The following is a 15,515-nucleotide window of genomic DNA, read 5'->3' as shown; positions in this document are numbered from 1 at the left end:
TGAATATATACATATGAAGAAGGCTAGCAGAGATTATAACAGGTTTGTGATTCTTTGGTTTCTCCCAGTGAATTTGTTGAAGGAACTGTCCACTGTTGTACTGCTGGTTCATAGTGTCCAACAGGCACAATATTTTGGTGACCAGGTATTGTCATTTTCAGATTAACTGAGCTGCTGAGGGCATGTGCCATCTTATATCCTCTCTCCCCATGAGCCATTCCATTTGCAGTCTGCACCTATCACCACATATCATCGTCAGCATCTGCAATATGATAGCATTTATGTAGTTGCTCTGTCTGCCCTGGTTGCCAGATCATTTTGTTTGCTAAGAGTCTTCTTAACTAAACTCAGTGCTGGTTCCCAAGCCTTGTTAAGATTATAGACACAATTTAAGTTGATGAGATCATCCCTGGTGTGAATTTCTATGGCTTGCCTAAAAACTCTGTCCCAATATTTGGAAATCTGAGTCAAGATCATGGTTTATTAGAACTCCATCATGTGATTCTCAGACAGTGCTCTGCTACTGCTGACATGTTGGGATATGTCAGTCGAAAAGGTCTCTGGTGTTCTCAGCAACAGTCTTCAATAGTGTGCACTGTCTATCCAATAGAAGTCTTTCAACATTGACATGGAATCTGGTTTATGTCAGGCTTCAGCAAACTAAGATCATCTCTGATGCTTCCCAATAATGCTCATGTTTTACTGGTCATGTAAAGCAGTTTTTACACAGTTCTTCTTCAAAATGTGTCCAATTTTTCGCAATAGTGCACCCATATATGGTATAAAGGCAGTGGCTGACTCTTCCTCTGTGACTTCCTCCTTTTCCACAGGTTTTACTGTTGTGGCTGGGTGGAGAGTGCACCTAATCTGCCATTCGGGGTACTAATTGTGAGGTGTTAAAGCCCATGAGGCAGTCTCTCTGCATCTGAGATGGGTCATGCCCTGTGCACTAGAGTTTTTAGTACCCCATTCCTCTGCAAAGTGTGGTGGCAGCTGTATGTATGCAAACGCAGGTCAATGTGCATTTTCTTCCAATACTCACTGTTGTCCGGGCGTCTTCAGCTCTTCTCTTGACCATGGCATCCAGAAATGGTAAATTTCCTTCTGTTCTTCTGTTTTGGTCCCCTTAGTGAATTTGATGTTGGTATATAAGAAGTTCAAATGTGTAAGAAAGTCAAAAAGTGTGTCCCTTCCATGCAGCCAGATGACAAACTTGTCATCCACGTAGCAGAAAAAACAAGTGGGTTTCCATCTGAATGATGGCAGGGCTTCCTCCTCAAAGTACTCCCTACACAAACTTGTGACCAAAGACAAGAGTATGCTGCCCATTGTGACTTCTTCTGTTGTTCAAAGTATTCTCTGAAAAACACAAAATATATGGACAACAGGACACGCCTGAAAAGGTTGATGGTCTTCTCATCAAATTTCTGACCAATAAGCTCGAGTGAGTCCCAAAGAGTCACCCTAGTGATTAATAAAATGATGTCAAAATGCACCAGGCTATCTGAGTCTTTCACCCTGAAGTTGTTGAGGCGTTTTGCAAAATACTCAGAATTGCAGATGTGATTAAGGCATTTAGCCACATATGGGCTTGGTATCTCTGTAAGGTATATTGCCTGCAAATATGTAGAAACCAAATATTGCTGACAATGGGGCGCAATGACACACCATTTCCTTCTCTAAGTCTTGGTGGTATAGGTCCTTGAGGAAATAGTTTCTTGGCAACCCCCTATAGTAAATCTGCCTCAATCTTATTCTCCACCTTCTTTGTGGAATTAGTGTTGATCTTACTTCAGGGGTCATCATCTAACAGGCTCTGCATCTTTTCAATGTAGTCTTTGTGGGAAAGAACAACAGCAGTGCTGCCTTTGGCAGCAGTTAAAACAACAATCTCAGGGCACTATCTCAGGTCCTGAAGAGCTGCCCTCTCCCTGCTGATAATGTTCGACATAATAGGGTTGGTTCTTGTCAGAGCACAGCACGTTTCATGGTGTACTTCTTCTGCTGCTTCAGGTAGTACCTGCACAACAACCTGTTCAACTGTGCTCACTGTGTCTGTGACTGGGTGAATTTAGGGGTTGGAGCAAAGTTAAGTCCCTTTTCCAGAGCTGAAACTGCTTTGCCACTCAGCTCCATGTCTGTCAGATTGATGACCATCTTGCATGAAGCCTCCATGGTCAGAGAGATGTGAGAATTTTGATGTTTGGCAACCTGTGGCCTTCCTATGGGTGAAATTGGGTGCCACCCAGGTAACACCCTCAATCCTGTCTCTGGTCCAGGAATTAAAAGGACTGGCTGGTTGTAAATTTAGTCTAAATAGTTCCTGGGAGCTGTATTCAAGGCTTCAGCACACCAATGCAAGGCTGTCCTACTTGCTAATGCTCCTGGTTTCTGTAGAATCAATGTGATGTGGAACCTAAGCAAACGTTGGCACAACATGGTGGGCACAATGTCTCTCCAGAAATGCAAGAGCACTTAGCAAATGGAATTTTAGTGGTGTTGCTTGTTGAATTTCTTCATGTCGCAATACATCTCCTCCCCATGAAGGTGTATGATGTGATTCTTCAGTTTCTCCTGGTGTATTTGTTGATTGAACAGACCATGAGTGTACTGCCAGTTCACAGTGTCCAACAGGCACAATATTTCAGTGACCAGACATGTCGCCATCATAAGGCATGCTGACAATCTGAGTTCCTGAGTGAATGGCTTACTGTACTGTCAGATGTTTGTTTAACTCATACGAGATGAAGAAAGTGTTGAAAATATGAACTGACAGACAATTAAAGATGGCTGTCACCTATCCTGCAAAAGACTACTTATTCTGTTTCAAGAGACAGCATTAAGTGAAGCATCTACAAATACAGAGTGTAAATTTTAAGTTGACAAACCAGAATAACTCAAAAAACAAGCTTCACAAAAAAAATCTGTAGAATCCAAATTTGATTATTTTCGAGAGGGACATCTGCTGGTGCTAAAACTAGCCCACCACCCCAGCCCCCTGAGGGTGGGGTGGGAGGCAATTTTAAAATTTCAAATGGGAACTCCCATTTTATATTGCAGAGTCAGATTCTACACAAAAAAACTACCTACATTTTGTCTTAAACATTTGTTCTGATTCTTTAGTTGGCGCTGTAATTCAAGAAAATCCATGTTCTCATTTTTGTGAAAAAAATGTTTATGGATAAATAAAAAATACCTATTTACTTCATAAATTTTGATTTGCTAAAACTAAAACTCTCCCTCTCTCCCCACAGGGTGGGGTTTAAGAGAGAAGAATTAGAGTTTTACAAATGTTGACCCTATCCGAATCTGCAGAAAAAATTAATATTTGGGTTCTCATTTTTGCATGGAAAATGGTTACAGATAAATAAAAAATACTTATTTACTTCACAAATTTTGATTCGCTAAAACTAAAATTCTCCCTCTCTCCCCACAGGGTGGGGTTTGAGAGAGAGAAATTAATTTTTACAAATGTTGACCTAATCCAAATCTGTGAAAAAAATTAATATTTGGATCAATATTTGTAAAACTCTAATTTCTCTCTCTCAAACCCCACCCTATGGGAGAAGAGGGAGAGTTTTAGTTTTAGTTAGTCAAAATTTACGAAGTAAATAAGTATTTTTTATTCATCTGTAACCATTTTACACACAAAAATGGGAACATGGATTTCCTTGAATTACAGTACCAACTACCAAGAATCAAAACAAATGTTTAAGACAAAATTTATGTAGTTTCTTTATGTAGAATCTGATTCTGCAATAAAAAATGGGGGTTCCCATTTGAAATTTTAAAGCTGCCTCCTGCCATACCCCCAAGGGGCTGGAGTGGCAGAGTAATGTTAGCACCAGGAAATGTCCCCCTCTAAAATAATCAAATTCGGATTCTACACATTTTTTTGTGTGAAGCTTATTTTTCGAGTTCTTCTGGTTTGTCAACTTAAAATTTACACCTTGTATATTACAGCAACTGATTTATTGCTCCCAAAGGGACCATACAGACAAGATTACATTAATTAAATTATGCACAGAGGCTTTTGAGCAGTTACTTCTCTAAGCACAAAGTGAATGGTGCAAACCATAATACATGGTACAGTAGGAAGAACCAATTTCCATACAGTTCACAATCATCTGCAGAGAATATATGTATATGTAAATGTAGATCTAAGATTGGATGTTACTCAAAAGAAGATTTTGATTTCACAGATGTGCACTTTAGAACTGACTCCTTCATTTTCACTTTTATTTTGTTTTAATTTCACAGTCAATTGATATCTTTTATTAGTTTTGTAATGCTTATTCTAATAGTCTCTGCTTCCCTTCACCCTAAATCCATGCACACTTGCAGTTACGCAGGAGCACAATTTTTTTTGGCACGTTATGTCTAATCATGTTGTTTTTGCTGGTGATATAGTCAAACATTTCAGAAGTCTGCATGGATTGCAAGTGGCCTCATGTATGGCAAGGTGTGTGTGTGGAGTTGCGGGGGGTGGGGGTGGGGGGTGGGGGGGGGGGGACATGAATGCAGGACTGAAGATGAGTAACTGAATTCAGTGATGTCATATAAACACTTGTGCATAGAAATTGTGGCAATGCATTTATTACCAACTGTAATCTTACCCTCCCTCACAGCATCAGAAAATTTTCAATCTCTTAATTAGTTTCAAAAGCTTTGAGAGGCGTAAGATATACAAAATACTTTTTTTACTTATCTACATTTTCTTGTTGTTGGCTGCAGTATGTCTAGGAGTAGATTCTTGAGGCTGGAATGTTTTACTTTGTGGGTACCAGGTGACTAGATAAATATTAAGAATGCCTGTTGCATGATTTCTGATTGTACCCCTTTTTTTTCTATTATGTCACGCTCTTCTATATCATACTGACTTTACAATCTCCACTTTCAAAAGAACCAACAATTACATTGTTATTGCCCAAATTAAAAACATGTCCAATTCCATCAGAGACATGCTCATTACTCCTAACATTTTGTGACACTAATAGTATTCCAAAGAGTTTACAAACTTTCTTGACAAAAGAAGAATCTTCACCAAGTTATATCATTATTTTTTAAATGAATCCAGAAATAAATTTAATAATTATCATTATATTGCGCAATTAATAATAGGAATTTTAAGTATGCCAGATATTTCATAATTTCAAATATTTCTAAAAGAAGAGCAATTTCAACTGCACACATGGAGCCAGCACATATCAATTTTAACAAATTATTTTCTTTTAATCCATTTCAGCCTGAAATCAAATGCAATTCATTTAGTTAAACAGCTTAGGTAATGTTCACCTATACAAGATTCGAAAATATTCCTGGTATCGACTATCTCTACTTAACAAAGAAAAAAAAAAAAGAAAAAAGGTAATGTTAGCAGTGGGTGTCCCATTACACCATTGGTGCTGCCGCCTGTCTGCTCTAGCCAATGATATCATGCTATAACAGACAAAGCATCACCTGGCAGAAAACCACATTATGAACTGTAGACATCCAAGCACAAGAGGTTTCTCTGTTATGCACCTCTTTGTAACAGTGCATGGGGGTTTCCCTAAAGCATGCTAAAGGTAGTGTCCCCAACTTCCGGAATTTCCTGCACCAACACTGAGCTGTCCACATGACGAGTGCAGTGATTTAGTGTTCCTGTGGTATTAAGTTCATGCTCAAGTTACCCCTTTCATTATCACAACTAAACAGCTTGCTACAGATAGGTGCACAACCAGTGAAGACACCAATGATGAGTCATTTTTGTGTGTCTATAAACTGAGCAGCATTTCAGCCTCCCACAATCCTCAGGGAGAATTAGTAGGTGAGATTGATACCACACTTCAGGGCAACATTATTCAGCACCTGCCTTGTAGCCTTGTGTCCTGAATATGGAGTGTCCACTTGTCCCGAATGTGGAGTGCCCACTTCAAGGAGCCTATTGAATTACAGTGTGTCCGGCAAGATCCCAACTCTTTTTTGTGAACTATACACAGATTGTTATGGCACCACACATGTGACCATTAGAGATTGAAATACTCAAGTGTGTTAGATTAGCTTCACCTACAGTACCTCAAATATGTTTACTTGTATTTTGTATTTGTTTTATCACTGTGTCAGATTACCTTTACTCACAGTACCTAAAGTTCATTTATTTGTATATTGCATTTTGATTTGATCATTGTGTTAGATTAGATTCACTCATGATACCATAACTTAGTTTACTTCTGTTTTATATTTTGCTTCACAATCTCTGTGTTAGAGCAGATACACATGGAACCTCCAAGTTCATTTATCTGTATTTGTGTATTTCCTTGACCACAATGTTTGATTAGTGCTCACCATACCCCAAGAATGTTAATGACATTTAACTTGCTGTCTTACAAAATTGTATAAACTGATTCCACCACACTTGGATGGTGGTGTCTTCATGTGTGCTCATTATGCCTTCATGAGTGGTGGGATTACCCCACCAGCTCAATTGAGAGTTTTTGTTCACAAAAATTTTTGTGGCAGGTTACTCTCATAAATACATTCTGCATTTTTGTTGTGCCTGTTAATGTTCCAATAAAGCCACTGTTTTGTTTTTGTACATTTTTATTACATTGTTCCCATGCTTTATCCATCTGTTTTACTCTCCACGCCAAGCAAACCCATATAATCTGCCTCTCATTTTCAGTGAGGAACACTATTCTCACAAAATAAAAAATGAAACATATTTACTTAACCAGTCAGATAAGACACAAATGGCAATTCACTGGCAGGATACAGAGAAACTGCAGTTAATCTTACAAAAAGATTTTTGCAAAATGTCCGTAATCCATTCTGATAGATGCTTAGGTATGTGGATATTATATTAGACTGATTAACAATAATTATTGGATGTGCACAATATGAAAGATACAATTTGTCACACATACATTTGTCATCCAGGAGAATGACATAAATAGGTGAAAAGAATCTTAATTTAAGAACTGCTGCAAGAAAAACACCAGCAATCTTAAACATGTTTTATCAACAGAATATAAAACAATTATATAATTGGCAAAAGGAAAACAACAAAATGGTATCACATGTGACCTTTTCCTACACAAAACTCTGATTCACCAGATTACATAAATGTAAATTCAGTGGGAGTATATGAAATACAACCTGTACCAGATTCTCCTTTAGGAATTTATTCAAACAGAAGCACTCTTTGACCTTTCTGTACGAATATGTTCTTTAACTTACACACTTAGGTGACAGAAGTCATGGGATATCTATTAATACTGTATCATGTTGAACCTCCTTTTGACTGTAGTAGTGCAACAGTTCAATGTGGCATGGACTCAACAAGTCGTTGGGAGTCCCCTGCAGAAATACTGAGCCATGCTTCCTCTATAGATGCCCATAACTGCAAAAGTGTTGTCAGTGCAGGATTTTGTGCATGAAATGGTCATTGAGATTTATGTCTGTGTTGTGGGTGACCAGATTATTCACATAAATTGTCCAGAATACCTTTCAAACCAATTGCAAACAACTGTGGTCTGGTGACATGCATGGGAATATGAAGTCGATGAATGGCTGAAAATGATTTCAAAGGGGCTGAACATAACCATTTCCATTCAATGATTGGTTCAATTGGACCAGAGGACCCAGTCCATTTCATGTAAACTCAGCCCACATCATTATGGAGCCACCAGCAGTTTGCACAGTGCTTTGTTGAGAACTTGGGTCGATGGCTTCATGGGGTCAGGAACACAGTTGAACCCTACCATCCCCTTTTACCAGCTCAAATTGGGACTCATCTGGCCAGGCCACAGTTTTCCAATATTCCAGGGTCCAACTGATGTGGTCATGAGCCCAGGATAGGTGCTGCAAACGATTTCATGCTGTTAGGAAAGACACACATTCGTCGTCTGCTGCCAAGGCCATTAATGCCAAATTTCACTGCACTGTCCTAATGGATCCATTTGTCATGTGTCACACACTGATTTCTGCAGTTATTTCAGACAGTGTTGCTTGTCTGATAGCACTAACAATTCCATGCAAACACCACCCCTCTTGGTAATTAAGTGAAGGTCGTCAGTCACTGCAGTGTCCTTGGTGAGGAATAATGCCTGAAATTTGGTATTTGTGACACACTCTTGACAATGTGGCTCTTGGAGTATTGAATTCCTTAACAATTTCCAAAATGGAATGTCATTCATTTCTAGCTCCAACTACCATTCCAACCTTCAATGTCTGCTAACTCCTGTCATGCAGCCATAATCGCGCTGGACAATTTTTCACATGAATCACCTGAATACAAATGACAGCTCTTCCAATGCACTGCCCTTTTAAACCTTGCGTACATGATACTACCACCATATGTATAGCTGAATATCACTGTCCCCTGACTTTTGTCACTTCAGTGTATGCCTTAATAGCAAGTATAATACGTGATGGAAAGTGAACTGTGCAGTCTATGGTCATAATTTGAAGGGAAAAAAAGAAAATAGAACAAATATACTTTAATATTTTCTTTCACAAAATATTTCCTATACTTAACAAAAATTGTGAAATAGTAAACTGCAGGCCAGTTTAATATAAAAAAAATATAACTGTTGTTAGCATAGTGCTGTATCTGAGTACTTGTCATCTTTCAGTGGGGTAATGGCCAATTACATGTGGAAATAAATGTTCAATCCTTCTGTGAAAAAGGAAGGTACCATTGCTTTCTACTAAATATCTTTCTTTTAGACAATATCTGCCTGGTCTTCTCTCTCAAAACTCTCATAACATTGTTATTATCAGTGGTTTACATTCTTCCAAATGAATGATATATATGGAATTTGTGTTGCTTTTAAGGCTTACTGTGTTCTTCTCTGCCTTTTACTTTTATAGAGAGGGAAACATTTGCATTTACCTTCAAGTTTGGCATTCAACAAATAAATCTAAGCATTTCATTTATCTTGGTCCATTATTAGCAATCTTACATCCATTTTTCTTATGCAGATTCACAGTATAAAGAATGAGATAGATCTTTGAATAAGTACTCACGTTTAAGTGGCAAAAGTTTAGAAGCTGACTCATACGGGGACTCCATCCAGTAGCATACCCCAGGCATAAACAATTGTTTCTTAGCCTTGAGAAATGATTGATCTTTCCACCTGTGACCGCACACCTATTAATGAAAACCATGAGATTGTTAAAATTTGAACACTTGTTAATATGAAATATGGATAAATAAATTCTTATACACTGGGATTTGCAAAATTTCATCTGCATGGAATAAGAACTGACCTTTGCACCAAATGGCCAATTTTTCCATCTGTGACTGCACAACTATTAATGAAAATCCACTACATTATTACAACTGGAATGCTTGTTAAGATGAAACAAGAATAAATAAATTCTTATGCACTGGGATTTGCAAAATTGTAGTTGCAGGGAGTAAAATTGTCATTCAGACCACTATGAGCATCAGTGCCAAATGATGTAGATTGTTACCTCATCCTGGAAATATGGCATTAATTTCACAGACCTTATAATTGTAGCACAACAAACATAAAGTAAGTATTTTTATCCAAGATTGGTGACATTTTACGGAAGCTCGAAATTTGGCACAGACTTCAATGGGAGATGTTTGTAATAGTTACCACAATTAAACTCTGTCTCAAAGTGTGGCGGAAAATCAAAATAAATTCTGGGTATATGTAAAGTACATCAGTAGCAGTAAACAATCAATACCTTCACTGTTTGATACCAAAGATCTTAGCAATGACAGTAACACTAAAGCAGAGTTAATAAGAAAAGTTTACTGAAATTACTTCACTAAAGAATATCAGTAAACATTCCAGGATACAAATCAAGATCAGCTGCCAACAAGAGCAGCTTAGGAGCAGATGCCCTCAGTAAAACAGAACATCTTAAGTCACTTAATAAAGGCAAGTCTTCCAGACTGTATACCAATTAGGTTCCTTTCAGAGAATGGTGATGCAATAGTTCCATATTTATAATTCATATACAACTGATCACTTGACTAAAATTCCATATCTAAGGACTGGAAAGTTACATAGGTCACACCAATGAACTAAACTAATCTAAACTCCATCCAAACGGGCCTTCAAAGGTCCAGCGGTACCGAGCAGCCACCGTATCATCCTCAGCCCACAGGCATCACTGGATACGGATATGGATGGTCACGTGATCAGCACACCACTATCCCAGTTTACGAGACTGGAGCCATTACTTTTCAATTGAGTAGCTATTTAGTTCGCGTCACAAGGGCTAAGTGTGCCTCACTTGACAACAGTGCTCGGCAGACTGGATGGTCACCCATCTGAGTGCTAGCCCAGCCTGATAGCACTTAACTTCAGTGATCTGATGGGAACCGCTGTTAACACCCGTGGCAAGGCAGGTCGCACCAATACCCGAGAAAGAAAACAGAAGCAATCTGTTGAATTACGGCCACATATCACTGACATAAATTTGAAGGAATACATGCTATATTCAAATATGATGAAACACCTCAAAGAAAGTTATCTATTGGCACATGGATAGCATAGACTAGGAAATTATTAGTCTTGTGAAACACACCTGCCCCTTTATTCACACAAAGTAATAAATACTATTGACAGGGGATTTCAAGTTGATTTCATATTTCTAGATTTCCATAAGGGTTTTGATACTATTGCTCACTAGTGACTCCCAATCAAACCATTAGTTTATGGAGTATCATCTGAGTTGTGTGAGTGGATTTCACAGATAAGGTCACAGTTAATAGTAATAGACAGGAAGCCACTGAGTGAAACTGAAGTGATGTCTGAGATATCCGAAGAAAGCATTACAGAGCCCATGTTGTTTTTAATCTATATATAAATGATTTAGGATATGATATGAGCAGCTGTCTTAGATTGTTTGCAGATGATATTTTCATTTAACACTCACTGACTGCAATATCAATACAAATTACAAAATCATTCTGACATGATAACTGCACCATTATCTTAGAAAATAGTTTAAGGAAAGGCAAACCTACATTTCTAGCACTTGTAGACTTAGAGAAAGCTTTTGACAATGTTGATTGGAATACTCTCTTTCAAATTCTGAAGGTGGCGAGGGTAAAATACAGGGCGCGAAAGGCTATTTACAATTTGTACAGGAACCAGATGGCAGTTATAAGAGTCAAGGGACATGAAAGGGAATCAGTGGTTGGGAAGGGAGTGAGACAGGGTTGTAGCCTATCCCCAATGTTATTCAATCCGTATATTGAGCAAACAGTAAAGGAAACAAAAGAAAAATTTGGAGTAGGAATTAAAATCCATGGAGAAGAAATAAAAACTTTGAGGTTCGCCGATGACATTGTAATTCTGTCAAAGACAGCAAAGGACTTGGAAGAGCAGCTGAACGGAATTGACAGTGCCTTGAAAGGCAGATATAAGATGAACATCAACAGAAGCAAAATGAGGATAATGGAATGTAGTCTAATTAAATGAGGTGATGCTGTGGGAATTAGATTAGGAAATGAGAGGCTTAAAGTAGTAAATGAGTTTTGCTATTTGGGGAGCAAAATAACGGATGATGGTTGAAGTAGAGAGGATATAAAATGTAGACTGGCAATGGCAAGGAAAGCATTTCTGAAGAAGAGAAATTTGTTAACATTGAGTATAGATTTAAGTCTCAAGAAGTCATTTCTGAAAGTATTTGTGTGTAGTGTGGCCATGTGTGGAAGTGAAACGTGGACGATAAATAGTTTGGACAAGAAGAGAATAGAAGCTTTCGAAATATGGGTGCTACAGAAGAATGCTGAAGATTAGATTGGTAGATCACATAACTAATGAGGAGGTATTGAATAGAATTGGAAAGAAGAGAAATTTGTGGCACAACTTGACTACAAGAAGGGATCGGTTGGTAGGGCATATTCTGAGGCATCAAGTGATCTCCAATTTAGTATTGGAGGGCAGCATGGAGGATAAAAATCGTAGAGGGAGACCAAGAAATGAATACACTAAACAGATTCAGAAGGATGTAGGTTGCAGTAGGTACTGGGAAATGAAGAAGCTTGCACAGGATAGAGTAGCATGGAGAGCAGCATCAAACCAGTCTCTGCACTGAAGACCACAACAACAACAACAACAACAACAACAGCAGCATCATGTGAAAAGTAGCTATTAACCTTGAACAATAAAAAGTGTGAAGTCCTCCGCATGATTATTAAAAACAATTCTTTTAAATTTTGGTTGCACAATAAATGATACAAATCTAAACATTGTTGATTCAATTTGATACCTAGAGATTACAATTACATAAGTTGGAACTTTCACATACAAAATGTTTTGGGAAGCAAACAAAAGACTATGTTTTACTGGCAGCAAACTTATAAAATGCAACAAATCTACTAAATAGATTGACTACCATATGATTTCCCATCCTGTTCTTTAGTATTGTTGTGTGGTACAGAATTCTTAACAGATGATAGGATTGACAGAAGGCATTATAGTGAGAATGACCATAGTAACAAAACACAAGAAAACAGAACCCACACAGTAAGGTTTAAGTATTCAGTTTTCCCACATGCTATACAAGATTAAAATGCTTGAGAAATATTCTGAAAGTGGTTCTGTGAATCCTCTGCTGAGCACTTGGATGTGAAATGCAAAGTACAAGCTGCATTCAAGTTCTAAGGCCTCCGATTTTTTTTCTATTTAACTACTCACCCGAAATCGATGAAACTGGCGTTACTTCGCGACGTAATCGCCCTGCAGACGTACACATTTTTCACAACGCTGATGCCATGATTCCATGGCAGCGGTGAAGGCTTCTTTAGGAGTCTGTTTTGACCACTGGAAAATCGCTGAGGCAATTGCAGCACGGCTGGTGAATGTGCGGCCACGGAGAGTGTCTTTCATTGTTGGAAAAAGCCAAAAGTCACTAGGAGCCAGGTCAGGTGAGTAGGGAGCATGAGGAATCATTTCAATTTGTTATCACGAAGAAACTGTTGCGTAACGTTAGCTCGATGTGCGGGTGCGTTGTCTTGGTGAAACAGCACACGCGCAGCCCTTCCCGGACATTTTTGTTGCAGTGCAGGAAGGAATTTGTTCTTCAAAACATTTTCGTAGGATGCACCTGTTACCATAGTGCCCTTTGGAATGCAATGGGTAAGGATTACGCCCTCGCTGTCCCAGAACATGGACACCATCATTTTTTCTGCACTGGCGGTTACCCGAAATTTTTTTGGTGGCGGTGAATCTGTGTGCTTCCATTGAGATGACTGGCGCTTTGTTTCTGGATTGAAAAATGGCATCCACATCTCATCCATTGTCACAACCGACGAAAAGAAAGTCCCATTCATGCTGTCATTACGCGTCAACATTGCTTGGTAACATGCCACACGGGCAGCCATGTGGTCGTCCGTCAGCATTCGTGGCACCCACCTGGATGCCACTTTTCGCATTTTCAGGTTATCATGCAGCATTGTGTTCACAGAACCCACAGAAATGCGAACTCTGGAGGCAATCTGTTCAACAGTCTTTCGGCGATCCCCCAAAACAATTCTCTCCACTTTCTTGATCATGTCGCCAGACCGGCTTGTGCGAGCCCGAGGTTGTTTCAGTTTGTTGTCACATGATGTTCTGCCTTCATTAAACTGTTGCACCCACGAACACACTTTCGACACATCCATAACTCCATCACTACACGTCTCCTTCAACTTTCGATGAATTTCAATTGGTTCCACACCACGCAAATTCAGAAAACGAATGATTGCACGCTGTTCAAGTAAGGAAAAGGTTGCCATTTTAAGTATTTAAAACAGTTCTCATTCTCGCCGCTGGCGGTAAAATTCCATCTGCCATACGGTGCTGCCATCTCTGGGATGTATTGACAATAAACGCGGCCTCATTTTAAAACAATGTGCATGTTTCTATCTCTTTCCAGTCCAGAGAAAAAAAATCAGAGACCTTAGAACTTGAATGCACCTCGTAGTGATATTGATGTAGATGTAGATCCACCCTTCCTTCAAAGATTTTCACCATATCTCTAATCTTACAAATATCATTTAATGTAACTTATTCAACTAAAGACATAAACTCTGTAAATGAGCTGTGTTCATGTTATGAACTTTATTTGTAAATGTGTGCCTCGATCACATAAACTGTCCAACTCACAACTACCGGTTTTAGCTATTGCCATCTTCAGCTCTGATACAAATAGAAAAACAGTGCTGTAACCAACTAAGTTCAATTTGCTGCATCAAAATCTATAACAAGCCTAGTAACATGTAAGAAAATATCAACATGATTAAAAGTCATGCATAGCAGTCATATATACCATAAAAATATTCTGATGTTGGTATCAGTATCAAAATATATATCTAGGTACGCAGTAAGTGCTTCTGATGGCCTGGATCTGTGCAGTACTTATACTAATAACTGAGGCTGCTAGAGGTAGGGAATATGAGTAACCAATACCATAAATCTGTCATTAAAATGCAATATGCATAGTAATTAATTAAAATTATTTCATATGGGAAAATGAGTGTCTCACAATAAAACATGAAGTTACAAACAATATGTGGAATTAAATCAATACTTTAAATCCACATTAAACATGTAAAGAGACATAATACAAAGCTAGTAACCAGGCAAAACTAATAACATGTAATTGTATGAAAAGCAAGAATAAAAAGTTTAGAAGTAGTAACTCCACATCTATAAATCAAAACTTTTCAGTATGGCAAAAGAATTAAACACAACTATAGTGTAAGATAATAAACAAGATTGTGACTATTAATTAAAATCTCAGTGGTCAATAACATAGTCAGAGTGGAATCTCAGTGTGCCACCTGCAGCTTGTCTGTAAGAGGTTTTTGCTTTCCTATAGCAGAGCTTAGGGAAGAATGCCCAGTCTCCTTGCCACTGGTGGCCAGTGCACACAACCGTATGCCATGATGCTGCAGTGCTCAACACTCACCATAGTAGTATGTTTCTGAATACATCAAAATAAGCATTCAAATTAAACTCATTCTGTTCACTCAGCACGCAGCAACAGGGAAGTATTCGCTTTTGTGACATTTACGAGTTCCTAACAAGGAGCGAATTTTATTACATCATCTGTGTGCTTTAATAGTTTAGTTTCTTGAGTTTCTGCATGTAAATTTAATATCTAATAGCCAAAGTTCTCACATTTTCATTTGCATCAGAAAGTAAACTGATTTTGTGACATATTACAAGTTCCTAATCAAGGGGGAATTATTTTGTTTCACCTGAGTGCTTCGGTACTTAGGTTTTTGAATATCTGCATATTATTAGATGATACAGTTCATGTGTTTTCTTCAGGGACTACAGTAGAATTGTGCAGCATGTGACAATACTCCATTTATCTGCATAGTTTAGTTTTCCACGGTCTTTAGTATGGACAGGGACTGTGATTGCTGTGTGCAGATGTGAGCCAAGTTGGTGACACTTTGCTCTCAGCTTCAGGCTGTGATGGCTTCAGTTACACAGCCTGAGGCTGTAATAGATGGGCACCACTATTGTGGGCCGGCCGTGGGGATCCAACAGACG

General features: G+C 38.5%; 1 protein-coding gene across 1 annotated transcript in view; it reads right to left on the bottom strand.

Moving 5' to 3' along the window:
- The window catches only part of LOC126260591 (integrin alpha-PS5-like), a 563,809-nt gene that overhangs the window by 462,460 nt on the left and 85,834 nt on the right, over positions 1 to 15,515 (bottom strand). Inside the window, exon 4 of the mRNA XM_049957927.1 lies at positions 9,010 to 9,133. Within this exon, the coding sequence (XP_049813884.1) occupies positions 9,010 to 9,133 (124 nt within the window). The remainder of the gene's footprint in view (positions 1 to 9,009; positions 9,134 to 15,515) is intronic.

The sequence above is a fragment of the Schistocerca nitens genome, chromosome 5 (assembly GCF_023898315.1).
Source record: "Schistocerca nitens isolate TAMUIC-IGC-003100 chromosome 5, iqSchNite1.1, whole genome shotgun sequence".
NCBI lineage: Eukaryota > Metazoa > Arthropoda > Insecta > Orthoptera > Acrididae > Schistocerca > Schistocerca nitens.
This window is presented reverse-complemented; position numbering and strand designations above follow the sequence as displayed.